Source organism: Pleurodeles waltl, chromosome 3_1, assembly GCF_031143425.1.
Source record: "Pleurodeles waltl isolate 20211129_DDA chromosome 3_1, aPleWal1.hap1.20221129, whole genome shotgun sequence".
Classification (NCBI taxonomy): domain Eukaryota; kingdom Metazoa; phylum Chordata; class Amphibia; order Caudata; family Salamandridae; genus Pleurodeles; species Pleurodeles waltl.
The window spans coordinates 549,504,523-549,521,688 of record NC_090440.1 but is presented as its reverse complement, the minus strand read 5'-3'; the positions used below and the strand labels follow the sequence as shown (position 1 = coordinate 549,521,688).

The 17,166-nt window shown below is 43.0% G+C and overlaps 1 protein-coding gene across 5 annotated transcripts in view; it reads right to left on the bottom strand.

Annotated features, from left to right (window-relative positions):
* Positions 1–17,166, bottom strand: part of DENND4A (DENN domain containing 4A) — a 518,288-nt gene that overhangs the window by 186,079 nt on the left and 315,043 nt on the right. For all 5 annotated transcript variants that reach the window (XM_069222901.1, XM_069222904.1, XM_069222905.1 and 2 more), the window contains exons 13-14: positions 7,823–7,968; positions 2,493–2,626 (exon numbers count right to left, since the gene is read on the bottom strand). In XM_069222901.1, the coding sequence (XP_069079002.1) occupies positions 2,493–2,626; positions 7,823–7,968 (280 nt within the window). The remainder of the gene's footprint in view (positions 1–2,492; positions 2,627–7,822; positions 7,969–17,166) is intronic.

The window sequence follows — 17,166 nt, the reverse complement described above, 5'->3', positions numbered from 1 at the left end:
TGTCCAAAGGTTTACTGCAAATATTACATTGGTATTATTAATGGTGTTATCAAAGATGTCACAAGCGCTATAATTTGTGGGGTGATTAACAGTGCATGGCGAGGGTGTGAGTTATAGTTACCTTAGTTATCCTGATCTCGGCCCCAGGATCCCATCCCCTGAGGCCTAGCCTAAACACTTTTTTTTTGGGAGGGGTGGGGGGGGGGAAGAGGGACCGCACGGCCCCCCTCATCCTCACTCAGACAACCTCATCCAGGCCTAAACATTTTTTTTTGGGGGGGGGGGAAGGGGGAATGGGGTGGCCCCCCTACCCAGGCCGATTTCGACACCGGACACTCCATTCTGGCCGAATAATTTTTTGGGGAGAGTAGGGGGGCTGTTTGACAGCTCTCCCTTCATCGGACCTGTGTGTTTGCTATGACTATGCAGCAGATAGCTCCCAGGGTTGGGCACACTGTGACATAGCAGGAGCCTGCCCTTTGGAGTGGCAGTTGCCAGGGTCATCGGTAGCTCGATGACTCCATGAGATAGAATAAGCCCGGAGAGGTGGTTGTCCCCAGTGCTGCGCTTGTAGGCAGCGCCCCCCTCATTCATCAATGCAGGAACGCCCCAGGGGGTGGTTCCCAGGGCAGTGGGGGAGATGCATGGACCCCCGCATACCAGGGCAGCGGAGGCGGAAGACCCCACATTTTTAAAAAAAAATTAATTTCGGCAGATCCACGGTCCACCGCGACGTAAGCCAAAAATTCAAACACAAAAATGTTTTTTTGCCCTGTGGGTGGCCCAATGGGACCCCATCAGCAGAGCTAAGGGGTCAGCGTGTTCGTACCCTGGTCCGCTTTCTTATTTTTGTACATTTTGTTTTTTTAAGGGGGGGGGCTCGGCTGAAGCGGAGTCACAACATGGTTGCAAACACTTCCTTGTTGAAGTGTTGGCAGCCAATTAGATCTCTGCCCGAAATCGGGAGCTGTTACGAATCCTTCACTTCCCTATATATACAAATTTGCATTTTCTTATAATATCTAAAAAAACAACTACTGAATGAATTTACATCAAATGACAAAAAGGGCTCTTTCTGGACCAAGGGCTACCTTTCTGCCAAATATGGTGAAATTCGGTCCAGTGGTTTTGGGGCTATCGCTGCTCAAAATTTCCTATGGGAATTAACAGTGGAAACGCTCTAATTTTGGCTCCACCCTTTATCTCATCCCCCAATTGACAAATCACCCCGAAACTTTCCAGACAGCAAGTCACATGACTGTCAAATTTTGGAGGAAAAATTTGAAGATTCGTCAAGCGGTGCCAAAGATATAAGCAAGTAAAAAAAAACAGCTTTTTCTATAGAAACTAGGTCCTAACTATAACTACCTGTACACAAACACACACACACGCACACACATCAAATGATATGCTGTTTTGCAGACTTGATATATTCTGTACAGGGTGTGTTTTTTAATATTGAAAGTCCAACAAATAAAGAAAAAATATACTTATCCAGGCCTGTTAGGCCATTCACTTGGTTACATGAGACTTACAGCTTATGATGGTTCCTCAAATACTTCAGCTTCCTAGATCATACCTTCCAATTAGTTTCATATGTCAGTTTCATCCCACTTGGAGCACTGCTGGAACCATTGACTGACACTCAAATAATTGGTATCTGATGTTTGTACAGAGCTTTCCTCATTTCGAAAGCAAACCTTTTCATGTAGAACGGGTGCTGCATATCAACAATGTAATCACAATGGTAAAAGGAAGAATTTTTGGCAGCAGACTCCCAAACACCACTCTTAACTACGAGCCTTTTGAGCTGCACAACCATAGCATTAGCTCAACCGGACCACACAATAGCATGGTCTTATTGAGAAGAAATCTTATCTCATAATTTCAAGCATGCTAACCTACACAGCATAAAATATATTTCCCAGTGTAGAGCCTCAATTCATAAACGTTATTCATGCATTACTGATCCAGCTGGTGTGTTAAGCTTTAAACAACGTGAAGCACCACAGCAGCACTATGGAGATGTGCAGAAAAGAAGTGTGTGACATACTGAAACACCAACTGCAACCCCTTATCTAATGATACATAAAACGTGTAAAAGCGCCCCGGAACACTGCAATTTCAAGCAACCTACAAACTATAACTCCAGCCAGGGAATACCATTTTTGTATCTTTCACATCAGCTTGGAGGCTGTTCCATAGTACCAAAAGCCATAATGCATAGAAATACCATTCACGGATTCTTCCAAGACCTCTTTTTAGCCTCATCACCCAACCGCTTGACTTTTGCACCCTAACAAACCTATTCCACGTACTTGTTACACAACTGAACACTCCAATCACCTCCGTTTTCTATCTCATTGTCTTTCCTTGAAAAACGTATAATGTAGACCTGTAGCAGTTTGGCATTTTAGTCAGTTCTGAAGAGTAGTACTAGTGGTTATATAAACAGAAAACTATAAGAGAACAACCTTTTCCTAAGCACCTACCTGTATTTCATGGGATGCTCCTCTCCGTTGGGTAGATGTGGGATCTCTGGTGGTGTGATGAAGACTGTGTGTTCACTTTTATATGATTCGTCAAGTTCTATTAATCGAGTTTCCCCAGGCCTTTCAATGTCCACCTAGACAAATGATAATTGGGATTTTTTAAATAGCAGTATACTTATTTTTAATGTGTAGGTACAAAAAACAAAATGCACAGCCTAATCGAATACACTCATGCGTCAGAGTATTAATATTTTACTAGATGAAAAGCTACACTTGCTTATAATAATAAAATGTCAGACTTTTGTCCAAATTTACTGGTTATCCATTAGTAATGTTCCTTTAAACTCAGGTGTGGTTTCTGTACATATAAGATGTTGATAACATGGACTTTCCTTTTATATTGGATCTGCCAGGGGATCATTAAGGGCCACCTACCCAGTGGGCTATCCATACCAGCCATACGGAGGAAAAGTAATAAGCAGGCTGTAAAAAGCAACATCTGCAGGTACAAGGTGAAGATCGTCACTGTAGAATCGCCATCCCCTATTTTCTTTTCTGCTTGCATGTTTCTACCATGTCTTTTGAGACAATGGACTGGGCAAGTCAAGTGAGTGATGCCTTTTGGCGGACAGCCCTGCTACATTTGGTATACACCATAATATCAAATGCTACACTACAATATTTTGTTCCTTCATTTATCTGGGGGAGTACCACCTTGTAGTAGAGTCAGGGAGCTTTGGGATAAGAGAATCTTGAATTTTTGGAGGACATCTCCTTCAGACATAGGCATTTCTGTTAATGTGAGTAAGTAAAAATTGGTTGGTACAATTTCCTTTTGCAGTATATCTTCACACAAGTCTTGAAGAATGCTATACTGTCATTTATGCGCTACATGCACGTGTGCTGGTAGAGTACTAATTTTTGGCTCTAACTGGATGTTAGAGAGGGACTTGTGAGCTTTGACTGTCATGTTGTGCACGATTCTGGGCTTTCTGAGGGTGCTCAGTGATTACACCAGGAGGGCACCCAGGATGTGACGTAATTCTCTAGACACAACTGAAGCTCTCACCTATATCTTCAGGAGCGACACTGGTTAATTCAGATCATGATGTTGTGTACCAGAACCGTGCTTGTTGCTAGGATGAAGCTGCAGCTCAGCAAATACCTTGCTTTAGGCCCTCAAGCAGTGGCGGCTGGTGTTCAAGGGCTAAGGGGCTGCGCCCCTAGCCTTTTCTGGCCTCTCTAGTGAAGCATAAATTTAATTACATGATGAAAGTAAAACATTTTCTGCACAACATTTTCAGAGTGAAAGTTGTGCACTTTGAAAAGCCCCACTGCGCCTGCGTTAGTATGTGGCTGAAAGCTGCACAGTAGGGCTGACAGGGCTTGCCCACGCAAAGCCCTTACGTTTTCTCAGAACGCAGTGACGTCCCCGGCTTATCTCCTCCTCCACCAGAAGCCCTGGTTGTAAACAGCCTGGAGCGTTTTTTGTTCAGCCCGGGTTTCTGAAAACTTCTTGTCACTCCGATATTATTCTCCACTCTTTCCTATTTACTCAAATGGTGGGGTGTGATCAGAAGGGTCTACGTACCAGAGGTCACGTTTTATTAAAAGAACGTGGCATTGCATAAAGAAAATCCCCAGTCTGTTTGCAGAGAAATTGAATAAATACAATAAATAACTACATCCAGGGCTCTCTGGGAGACAGGAGTGTGACCTGAAGACCTCAAGTCATAAATATGCCAAAGACAACCCTGCACACAAGTAAGTTGGAGCTCTGTATTTTTTACAGACAATAAGAAAAGAATCTGTTCTCTCAGCTCTCCTCTCCTTTCACTGCCTCTGTAGGTGATTTGGTCTCTCAAAGGCAATAATGGTTCCAGTAATTTATCATGGCTAGTTATTGTTTTATTTCTTCTGCAGACTAATGAGGTGATATGTCACATTAAACATGTAATCTGCAGCTCAAATAAACGTGTACCTTTTATCATTTTAACTGCTGGATACTGGATGGGTGAGGCAATGTGTGTTTGTTTGAATGTGTTTGCAGGGCTTGACAGAGTGGCTGAGAAAATGTGTGTGTCTGTGTATAACAGTTGTGTGAATGGCAGTGAATGACAATGTGGATGAGTAAATGGGTAGGTGACCAATAGCAGTGGGTGAGTAGGTGAATGGAAATATGTGGGTAGTGAGGCTCTCTCACAAGGTGCAATTCCGTCTTGTATTTGTGCCCCACCACTGCTTTCAGACACCAGCCACCACTGCCCTCAAGGCACCTTGGGAAGAGTCCCTGTTAGGTAATTCCAACACCAGAAGGTTGCCCTGGTGGAGCAACTGCTAATGGGATCGGTCTTCTGACTATGGATCGGTTCCTGTCCCTACTATATGTCTTAAAGAACGGAGTAATGGGGTCATATGAAAAACAGCAATGACTTAGCGTTTGCTTCCTTGTGAAAAAATCCTGAAATTCTCAGAAAGCCTGATATGAAAAGATGCCCAACCACATATACACTTTTAAAGGTTCTTCCCAGAACCCATTTTATATTCTGTACACATGAAAACCCACATCAATTACGCATCAATGCACGGAGCATCTCAGGATTATGAGATCATGCAGAAAATACAATATTTAAAGTCCGCAATCTATGGCATAAATCAAAGCTCAAGACCATGAGAATGGAATTTGGCGACAGGAGAAACTCCAGGCTGAAATCTGGAACTAGCACAAAGAAAATAGTGCTCATCTTCTGAAGGATAACTGACCAATCTGAGGAATGTTAAGTAAGTGTATTAAGGGGTAGGGCCAGAGTACAGACAGGAATCAGCATGCCCTTGGGCGTCCTCAATGTTTTTCTTGCTTAGTAAGATCTTCCAATACCTCTACCTGAGTGTAAAGCAAGACTTGTATTTCTACTGTCTTGTCTATTTTATATCTAACTTTTCAGTTTTAGTCACAGCTTATATTAGTCATAAACGTTTCTGAATAATCCTAGTTTTGACTTGTAGACTTACTGGGGCACAGGAAGCTTAAGAGGTACACACACAACATCACAACCTGGTCAAATGTGGAAACCAGAGTTAGAACTCTGGGATACCAGTTCCAAAGCTGACAACTCAGCCACTACGTCATATTGGCCTGACTTGCAAAGCTAGCTTTCCACCTCAGTTTATTTAGGGGCACAAAAACATGTATTTGTAAAGTTGGAATCATGAATCAGGACAGGCACAGTGTGAAACTTGCAAATGGTATTTGAGACTACAGAAATTTATAAAGTAAGGTGGACTTTATGCATTTACAAATTTAGAGTTTAGGAGTATGCAGGGGTTTCAGGGATGCCAATTCTAGTGAGCACCTCCAGTCATAGCTGTGACGGTATTAACATATCACTTCCATTAGTTTACCACTATGGGCAGACTCACAAAGGATAGGAGCAAACATATATACATTGTAGATGTAGGAGGGCAACCCCCAAGATGAGAGAAGGTTTTGGGAAGGGGTCCCCCATAGAGACATTTTAAATACTTTTGCTAGTGCTGAAAACCCTTTGGTAGACATTCAATGTGCATATATAATATTCTTGTTAGTATTCCTTGATAAATGACTGCTGTAGTTCTAGAAATCCAGAAAAGTTAAACATTGTATTCAACTTGCAAAGGTAATGCCAACAAAACGTAGATTCTTAAAGCTCTGTCATAAATATGAACATACTAAAGTCAGGAATACTTGCCTTCATGCCTTTTTCCCCATTGTTCCTTTCTGAGAATAGCTTGTGAATAAGAACAAGATGACAGCTTGTCAACAGCTCTCATTGCGTGAAACTACAACAAATGAATCCAGCACAACTAGCATAGCATGCCTCTCAGGAGAGACCAGCACATTCAGGGTAACAAAGCACAGGTGTCACTTATCCAGTGCCATAAGCAAAGGACAGAGTGGCAATGAAAACTCTCCAGAGCAAAATCAAAAAGCACAGATAAGCAAGAGTGGGGCAGTCACAAGAGTACAGCACAATGAGGACCTTACAAGACAGTCCAGAAGATAGTGGATGACTAATTCCCCAACAGTCAGGATACAGCTAAACAAGCATGGCACCATCATGACAGGAATGCTAAGAATATAACAGTACACCTCAAAGAAGACAATGCAGCATACTAATGATTTTACTGTACAACTAACGTGCTAAAGCTGCGCATATGTCATGCAGCCATACATCAAACTAGGAAGGTATCTGAAGCCTACTGAGCCTGAAGTTAATTACTTCATGTCAAAAAACATAAAAAGTTTAAATGAAGCTTTAACAAACATGCAAACTGTAAAAGTGTCACAACTGATGTGGAACAGAAGGGATATTTACAGACCATGTTCAACAAGGAAAAATAATCTACATAATAACATTTCACTTCTCTGTCCTTTACCCCATCTCTTCACTCTATTAATGTATCTTCTTCTCCGGACCCGCCTCACTCACTCCTACCATACTCTGTATCCCAATGCCAGTCAATGCCCCACCCAAAATGTATCTTCTCTTCCCTGGCACCCCACCTCCCTTTCCACTGCCGTAGTTCATCTAACCTTTAGATGACATATCCCAGGTCTACTCTCTATCCTGCGTCTCATCATCTCCCCATAGCTTGCATTACATCTTTTCTTAGATATCCCTCATGTATTCACTCTCCAACAAGTACCCATATCAAAGCACCCCTAGCTATTCTGTAACCTATCACCTATGTCATGGTTCCTGTCACTCCTTGGTATCCTATTTACCGCAGTGTGCAAGTTATGCAACAGGGAGAGTCAATAAATTCCCAACAGTGGGACTGGGGGATCATCAAGTCCAGCCAGAGTTGCAGAAGCAACAGAGGTGTTCATTGATGTACGTGTGCTCTGCTGGTGGGAATGAAATACTTTAGAGTATTGTCATTGATGCAGATTAAATAGGAAGGAAAAAATAGGCACTGAGGGAATTGTGCCTTGCCATTTCCCTAATCAGAAAGTGTAGATCACAGAGACCGGAAAGGGGAGATACTGCAGACTAGACATGAAGACTGAAGCAACTTTGCCTCTATGGTCCTGGCAAGCTAGGTAATGGTGGGTAGAGAGCCCAGATCTTTTCAGCAACAAGGATGGTGTGGAGAAATCGGAGCCCACACCTATACTACAGCTGGGTGGGAAGTGGGATTGGAAATACCAGGCTGCTCTAGAGGCATGAGGAGTGGAATCATGGATCCATAATTATACTGCACACTGTCGAGTTTGGGCTATCACCCAGCAAAGATGGGAAGATCACGGAAACCACCAACAAACAGAATGTATGAGGAAGTAATCTTACCTTTTCTACACAATCATCAAAAAAGGCCAGGCTGGCATCCTTGTCACTAACAAAGGAGCATTCCTCTATGAATCGGATGAACATCTGTGTTCTGGTCATCAGTGTGTAGAACTTGTGATGTGAGCGATCACGACTTTTCAAAAAACCTGACAAAGACAGACATTGATCAGGCATCTCAATTTTGCAGGTAACAATTGAAAACTGTGCATCAACAATCTCCTATGGAATTATGAGGGGCCATCTTGTGATGGGCTGACCAGGTACAGAGGCTAAGGGCTAAAACTGTATGAAAGAATACATAGCTTAAAATTTGATTTTATTTTCCTAGACTTCGTACATGTGATCTGAGAAGAGAGTTAAGTCGGATAGGTGTACAAGATGTTATCTAAAATAGGTTATAAATACATCATTGCAGACAGGTATTTTTAAGAATAAAAAACGGTATCTCAAAGAGATTATAAGGAACAGGAGTACAGAGATCTAGGCCAAAGAGTAAGAGATGGTATCCCACGTTTTTTTCAAGCATCCATAATTTGACTATTTGTGAAACGGAAGAAAAAGAAGGGAGAAGAGCAACAAAATACTGATAACATCAATAGCAGTAACAAGAGTCAATTACTTTCAGAACTGCATAGCTATACCTGAAAAAGGGCATGCTCACACATACTCGGGTTCTGTGCACGAGGAACAAATCCATGTTCTATTTAAATGAACTTGTGAACATTACGCAGAAAATAAAGTCATACCCCAACCAACATATGCTCAGTAAATGTGAGGATATGGCAGTGGATTAACAGAGCTGTTATCTACAGTCCTCCTAATCCAGAGAACATTTCCTTCTTTAAATGTCCCACATTTAATTCCAACAAGCCTGAACATGACCTCAAAAAGGGTCAGGAAACATCAAGTGACAAAATGCCTTTGCCTGTTCTCCATTACTGTCAAGCTATGTGGCTATTCACTGAAACGACCTTCCACGCGTACACTGCTCCGGGACTCAAATTCAAACTTCAATTCGAATCTTAAAGCCAGAAAAACGTTGTCACTAGTGTTATGGCGCTCCAGAAAGCGATTAAATAAATATGGATAAAAGGGCGGATGCACAAAGACACCAAGAGGGTCCCTAGTAATAAATAAATTCAATGTAAGTGATTGTGCAGCTTAACGATATTGTATGGGGCCCTGGGAATGGGGTGTGTACAGTTTAAAAAGATGGAACTGATGTATTGTATGGTGCAGGAAACACGTTCATACACAGTGCATGAAGGAAACGGTGGAGACGGTTGTGCAGTCGAAGCTGTTAGAGATGTCAGGTATGGAATAAAAACATCGTGGTCCAACGAATTGAAAAACAAATCAAACAACTACAAGTAGCTACCAAAATAGAGGACCTGATTAAAAAGAATTACAAAAACTATTCGTCACTAAATAGTCAATAAATATTTAGAGTAAATTGTCAGTATTTGTCACTAAATAGCTTTAAGGGGAATACCTTACAGTGGATGTGAAAAGGACAGTGAACTTCCTAACAAAATATTGCCTGGTCTATATCCCTGTTGCCCCCTGCAACAAATTACAAGATTAGAGTCAAGGTTTATTTGGAAAAGAAAGGACTAAGTTTACAATTTTATAAGATGAGTTTTACTCTGACAAAAGGTAGACGGGGTTTGTTATATTTTTCGTGGATAATATTTACATAAAAAAACAAGCAATACTCAATATTGCAATGACCACAGCATATTAAATTGATGGACATGTCTCAACGTTTGTTCATTCAAAATTCTTTATGAAACAGACATTAAAAACATACAGTAACTAGGTATACTCTATACAAAATAAAAAGGTCTCAAGTGTCCACTTTTTGTAGATTATCAAACACTTGGGACAAACCATGGCTAAAAAAAATATCGGACTATTAACTAGGAAATCCACAAAGAATTTCCAGATAGGAGATTTATTTTTGTCAGTTTATGTGACTGATGGCCTGAGGTATGAAAGGGTTTAGTCATTCTGTGTCTATGGAGAAATATGTTTATAACGCAGGGCATATCATATTTTGTAATCTTTCATTCAGGGATGCTAAATCTCTTATATGATGAACAGGGAAGAACGTTCAGAAAAAGTTATACAATTTTAATACGAAGAAGAATATTACGGGTGGTGTGCAAAAAGAAGCACCAGCAATAAAATAATTTGTATTGTGGCATCGATTTCTAAATGCTGTTACAGCCAAAACAAGCACTGACAAAGACAATAGGTCTCGCTTTTAGAAAGAGCTTTGGAAATTTTCTTTGCCATGTTGTACACCAGTGTGGCTGCTGTTCATTATGACTCAATGTTGGTGGCGTGGAGTGTCACAGTGGAGTAGGGGAGTACAGTGTCAGAGTGGATTTGTTGGAATGTTGTAGAGTAGGAGGAGTACAGTGTTGTAGAGTTTAGTAGAGGGGAGTAGAGTGCAATGATTCAGTGGCAGAGTGGCAGAGTGGGGTGTAATGGGGTGGAATAGGGTGGAGTGGATTGAGGCAGTGGGGTGGGTTGGAGTAGAGTGGGGTGGACTGGATTGGGGTTGAGTGGGGTGTATTGAATGGAGTGGATTTATGTGGGGTGGAGTAGAATGGGGAGTATTGGAGTGGGGTGGATTGAAATGGGATGGGGTGGATTCGAGTCAGGTGGATTAGATTTAATTGATGGTTTGGATTAGAATGATATGGCTGGGGAGGTGTGGATTGGATTGGGGTGGTCTGGACTGGAGTGGGGTGCACTGGATGCACTGGACTGGGGTGGACTGAAGTGGGGTGAATTGGACTGAAGTGGGATGGATAGGATTGGAGCGGGGTGGATAGGATTGGAGCGGGTGGACTGGGTATGGTGAATTGGAGCGGGGTGGGCTGGGATAGAGAGGATGGATTAGAGTTGAGTGTGGGGGACTGGAGTGAGTGCGGTGGATTAGGGTGGGGCGGATTGGAGTGGGGTAGAGTGGATTTGAGTGGGGTGAAGTGGATTGAAGGGGAGTGCTGGATTGGCTTAGAGTGGATTGGAGTAGTTTTAGGTGGGGTGGACTGGAGTGGGGTGGATTGCACTGATGTGGATTGGAGTGTGGTGAGGTGGATGGATTGTTTTAGATTGGGGTGGGGTGGACTGAAATGGGACAGGGTGGGGTGGTGGTTTAGGGCAGATTGGAGTGAGGTGGATTGGATTGGACTGGGGTAGGCTGGCTGGATTGTTGTGCAGTGGACTGAACTAGGATGTGGTAGCTAGATTAGCGTAGAGTGGGGTAGATTGGGGTAGATTGGGGTAGAGTGGGGTAGAGTGGATGGGAGTGGGGTGGATTGGAGTTGGTGGATTGGATTGAAATGGGGTGGGGTGAACTGGATTGGGATGGGTGGATTGGACTGGGTGGATTTCATTGAGGTGATGTGGATTGGATTGGCATGAGTGGATTGGAGTGTGGTGGGTCGGTTGGGGTGTATCTGACTGGGATGGTGTAGAGTGGATTGGAGTGAGGTGGATTAGGGTGGATTGAGTGTGATGGACTGGACTGAGGTGGATTGGATAGGGGTGGGGTTGACTGGGGTGGATTGGGTTGGGGTGGACTGAAGTGAATTGTAGTGGATTGGACTGGAGTGGGGGGAGGTAGACTGGATTGGATTTGAGTGGGTTAGGTTGGAATGGAGAGGGGTGGATTGGATTGGTGTGGGGTGGTATAGATTGGAATGAACGGAGAGGGATTAACTGGATTGAAGTGGGATATATTAAGGTGGTTTGGAGTAGGGTGGATTGGACTGGAGGAGGGTGGATTAATGTGGATTGTATTGGACTGGGGTGGTGTGGCTGGACTGGATTGGAGTGAGGTGGATTGGATTGGAGTAGGGTGGGATGGACTGGAGTGGGTTGGAGTAGGGTGGGTTAGATTGGGTGGAGTAGGGTGGGTTGGAGTGGGGTGTTATGGAGTGGAGTGTCGCTTGATGGAGAAAATGAGTGAGCTAGCTAGAGAAACCATAATTTATCTAGGCGACACGTGTAGATTCTAAACAATTCACGTTATCTTCCAATTCACGAAAGACAATTATTCCAGCTATATTTGAGGTAATCACTGTATAAAATACAACCGATCCAAGTATGGGACAATAGAACAGGGAATTTGAAAAAATATAAGATGTTAGGGATCGCTTACCTAGCCTAAGTCGTACTTTTTTTCTATAGCAAAGAATGCATGCATTCATATATGCTATGATTACTCCATATATAACCGTCAGTAAATGAGTTGACTGTTAAAGCTCATTGGAAAAAACAAAAACTACACCTAGGCCAAAAAATGGTTGTATGTTCAATACCAGAAGGTTTACCAACGCAATCACAGTAGGAATATTATGGTGAGAGATTTGTATAGCATTGTATTGCCAATAGTCTGGCCTCTCAGCGCTGTCAGATTCAGGTACCTTCACGCCCTCATTCCAATGACAGTATTGGTATATGCACTGTTCACACTGAGGTACGTGTTTAAGTGAACTGAGACGATGGATTCAGGTCAGAATCCACAGCAGCTCTTTTAATCCGTTGTGCTGTAAGATTTTCGAAGGATGTTGACATTGGGCCTTATTATGAGTAAACCCTGCTGGAGACCGAGGCGTTTGGGCTTATTTGATATGATAACTATTAAATATTCTGAGGTTTCGGGGAATATAATGCAGAGTTTAATGCTTAATGCACCAAAATCCGAAAGTACGGGTAAACACCCGGCCTTTTCCTCTTGTAAAATTCCAGCAGGTTTTACCTGCTCAAGTTTAACCCCTTGGGTGCGGGCGTCGCCACTGGCCGACGCCCGCACTACCTCCTTGGTGCGGGTCACAACCAGTGGCCGACACCAGGGAGGGGGTTAATAAATGCTCGGGTGAGTTGCACCAGAGGATTTTTTTTTTTTTTTAAATCCCCGGGAGACATGAAGCTTCTCCTTGTCTCGCCCCTTCCCCCCACCCGCCCCTTTGTGACGTCAGCACGCCGCGAGGTGCGTTGACGTCACTTTGTTGATTTCCCCATCGGAGCAGGAAGCGGCCGATGGGGAAAACGGCCCCAAACAGCCTTCCCCACATTCGGGAAGGCCTCGTAAGAAAGAGGAGACTCTCCCCTTTCTTACGAGGCCTTCCTGAAAGTGTTTCCTGGTCCCCGCCAGGAAACACCACTAGACACCAGGGATTTCACTTGGGGGGGTCGGCCTCCTCAGAAAACACCCCCAACACCCCCCCCCCCCCCCCCGGGCATATTTTTTTAAAAAAAAAGATAGGTGTCCCCTGGGGGGGGGGGGCGTGATCACGCCACCCCCAGGGGCAAATTTTTTTTTTTTTTTTTTTAAACAAGAAATGGACAGGGGGTCGCCCGTGGGTAGGGAGACCCCCTGTGGGGGTAATATATTTTTTTAGTTGTTGTAGGGTTTCCCTGGGGGCCATTTTGGCCCCCCAAGGAAACCATACAACTAAAAAAAAAAAAAATATATACATATATATAAAGAGAGAGAGAGAGAGATATCTATAGATATATATAGAGATAGATCTATATATCACTTTTGTCAATACATGTGTGGTGTCCCTGGGGGCTGCGATCGCCCCCCAGGAAAACCAGACCCACATATAAAAGTGATTATATATATATATGGAAAATGTCACTTACCCAGTGTACATCTGTTCGTGGCATGGGACGCTGCAGATTCACATGCTTTGCACATCCCGCCATCTAGTGTTGGGCTCGGAGTGTTACAAGTTGTTTTTCTTCGGAGAAGTCTTTCGAGTCACGAGATCGAGGGACTCCTCCCCTTTCGGCTCCATTGCGCATGGGCGTCGACTTCTTCTTAGATTGTTTTCCCCGCAGAGGGTGAGGTAGGAGTTGTGTATTATAGTAATAGTGCCCATGCAATGGAGTAAACATGTATGTACATAATGTACTTTAAAGTGATATATTTACAAATTTACAAATGTTCAAGATCAACTTCGAAACGGCTACAGGCTCCCGGGGAGGCGGGTGGGCGCATGTGAATCTGCAGCGTCCCATGCCACGAACAGATGTACACTGGGTAAGTGACATTTTCCGTTCAATGGCATGTGTAGCTGCAGATACACATGCTTTGCATAGACTAGTAAGCAGTTATCTCCCCAAAAGCGGTGGTTCAGCCTGTAGGAGTTGAAGTTGTTTGAAACAAAGTTCGTAGTACTGCTTGTCCTACTGTGGCTTGTTGTACAGTTAACACATCCACGCAGTAGTGCTTGGTAAACGTATGAGGCGTAGACCATGTGGCTGCCTTACATATTTCAGTCATTGGAATGTTTACTAGAAAGGCCATGGTAGCACCTTTCTTACTAGTTGAGTGTGCCCTCGGTGTAATAGGCAGTTCTCTTTTTGCTTTGAGATAACATGTTTGAATGCATTTAACTATCCATCTAGCAATGCCTTGTTTGGAAATTGGATTTCCTGTATGAGGTTTTTGGAAAGCAACAAATAATTGTTTTGTTTTCCCAATTTGTTTTGTTCCGTCAATGTAGTACATTAATGCTCTTTTGATGTCTAATGTATGTAGTGCTCTTTCAGCTACAGAATCTGGCTGTGGGAAGAACACTGGTAGTTCTACTGTTTGATTCAAGTGGAACAGTGATATGACTTTCGGTAAAAAAATTTGATTTGTCCGTAGAACTACTTTATGCTTGTGTATTTGAATAAATGGTTCTTGTATGGTAAATGCTTGGATTTCACTTACTCTTCTTAGAGATGTGATGGCAATTAGAAATGCAACTTTCCATGTTAAATATTGCATTTCACATGAGTGCATGGGCTCAAAAGGTGGCCCCATGAGTCGTGTTAAGACAATGTTGAGGTTCCATGAAGGAACTGGTGGTGTTCTTGGTGGTATAATTCTTTTTAGGCCTTCCATAAAGGCTTTTATGACTGGTATCCTAAACAGTGAAGATGAGTGGGTAGTTTGCAGGTAAGCTGAAATTGCAGTAAGGTGTATCTTAATGGATGAAAAAGCTAGTTTTGACTTTTGCAAATGTAGCAAGTAGCTTACGATGTCTTTAGCAGATGCGTGTAAGGGTAGAATTTGATTATTATGGCAATAATAAACAAACCTTTTCCACTTATTTGCATAGCAATGTCTAGTGGTTGATTTTTCTAGCTTGGTTTATGACTTCCATACATTCTTGTGTAAGGTCTAAGTGTCCGAACTCTAAGACTTCAGGAGCCAAATTGCTAGATTCAGCGATGCTGGATTGGGGTGTCTGATCTGTTGATTGTGTTGAGTTAACAGATCTGGTCTGTTTGGTAGTTTGATATGAGGCACTACTGAGAGGTCTAGTAGTGTTGTGTACCAAGGTTGTTTTGCACAAGCTGGTGCTATGAGTATGAGTTTGAGTTTGTTTTGACTCAACTTGTTTACTAGATATGGAAGGAGTGGGAGAGGGGGAAAAGCGTATGCAAATATCCCTGACCAACTCATCCATAACGCATTGCCCAGAGACTGATCCTGTGGGTACCTGGATGCGAAGTTTTGGCATTTTGTGTTTTCTTTTGTTGCAAACAGGTCTATTTGTGGTGTTCCCCAATTTTGGAAGTAAGTGTGTAGTACTTGGGGGTGAATCTCCCATTCGTGGATCTGTTGGTGATGCCGAGAGAGAGAGTGTCTGCTAATTGATTCTGTATCCCTGGAATGAACTGTGCTATTAGGCGAATGTGGTTGTGTATCGCCCAATGCCATATTTTCTGTGTCAGGAGACACAACTGTGTTGAGTGTGTTCCTCCCTGTTTGTTTAGATAATACATTGTTGTCATGTTGTCTGTTTTAACAAGAATGTTTTTGTGGCTTATTATTGGTTGAAATGCTTTTAACGCTAGAAATACTGCCAATAGTTCTAATTGATTTATGTGAAACTGTTTTTGCCGAGAGTCCCATTGTCCCTGAATGCTGTGTTGATTGAGGTGTGCTCCCCACCCTATCATGGAGGCATCTGTAGTTATTACGTATTGAGGCACTGGGTCTTGAAAAGGCCGCCCTTGGTTTAAATTTATATTGTTCCACCATTGAAGCGAGATGTATGTTTGGCGGTCTATCAATACTAGATCTAGAAGTTGACCCTGTGCTTGTGACCATTGTGATGCTAGGCACTGTTGTAAGGGCCGCATGTGCAATCTTGCGTTTGGGACAATGGCTATGCACGAGGACATCATGCCTAGGAGTTTCATTACTATTTTGACTTGTATTCTTTGGTTTGGATACATGCCCTGTATTACATTGTGAAATGCTTGTACTCTTTGTGGACTTGGAGTGGCAATCGCTTTTGCTGTGTCGATTGTTGCCCCTAAGTATTGCTGTGTTTGACACGGCTGAAGGTGTGACTTTGTGTAGTTGACTGAAAAACCTAGTTTGTGTAGGGTTTCTATGACATACTTTGTGTGTTGTAAACACCGTTCTAGTGTGTTGGTTTTGATTAACCAATCATCTAGGTACGGGAACACATGTATTTGCTGCCTTCTGATATGCGCAGCTACTACTGCCAGGCATTTTGTAAAAACTCTTGGCGCAGTTGTTATTCCGAATGGCAACACCTTGAATTGGTAATGTACCCCTTGGAATACAAATCTTAGGTACTTTCTGTGCGAAGGATGTATTGGTATATGGAAATATGCATCCTTTAGGTCTAGTGTTGTCATGTAGTCTTGTTGCTTGAGCAGTGGGATTACATCTTGTAATGTCACCATGTGAAAGTGGTCTGATTTGATGTAGGTATTTAATGTTCTGAGATCTAATATAGGCAGTGCTTTAAATGGGCCGGTACTCACCGGTACTGAGTACCGGCACTTCTTATTTTTTTCACTCTGAGTACCGGCACTTCTCAGCTGCCAAGGAGAGTACTGGTACTCCTGAAGGGTAGGCTCATTAGCTGCTAGTGCTGGTGAGCACTGGGCTCTCAGAGTTGAACCCGCCTCTGACAGCAAAGGTGCTTCTGTCGCCCTAAACTGAGCCCTGCTGAGCTATTCAGCGGGATTATGTGCCTAATGTCTGGGTATTTACAATCACGCTGTGTTTGTCAGAACAGGGTCCATTCAGGCCCTGTGCTGTCAATCACATTTACACACTCGTGTGCTTTTGTGTAAACACAGGAATTGAGGCAGCCCAGCTGTGACAACTAAGAAAGCCATGGGAGGAAAGTTTAAAATGGCTTTGATCCCACCTGACTCTCTTGAACGAGGGTCTGCTTATGTATGTGTGTTTGCCTGCTGGTATGTATGTGTCTTTGTGTGAGAGAAAAGCGAATGAAAGAGAGAGAATCAGGGCACTTTAAGGAGGACTGTGTGGAATGCTT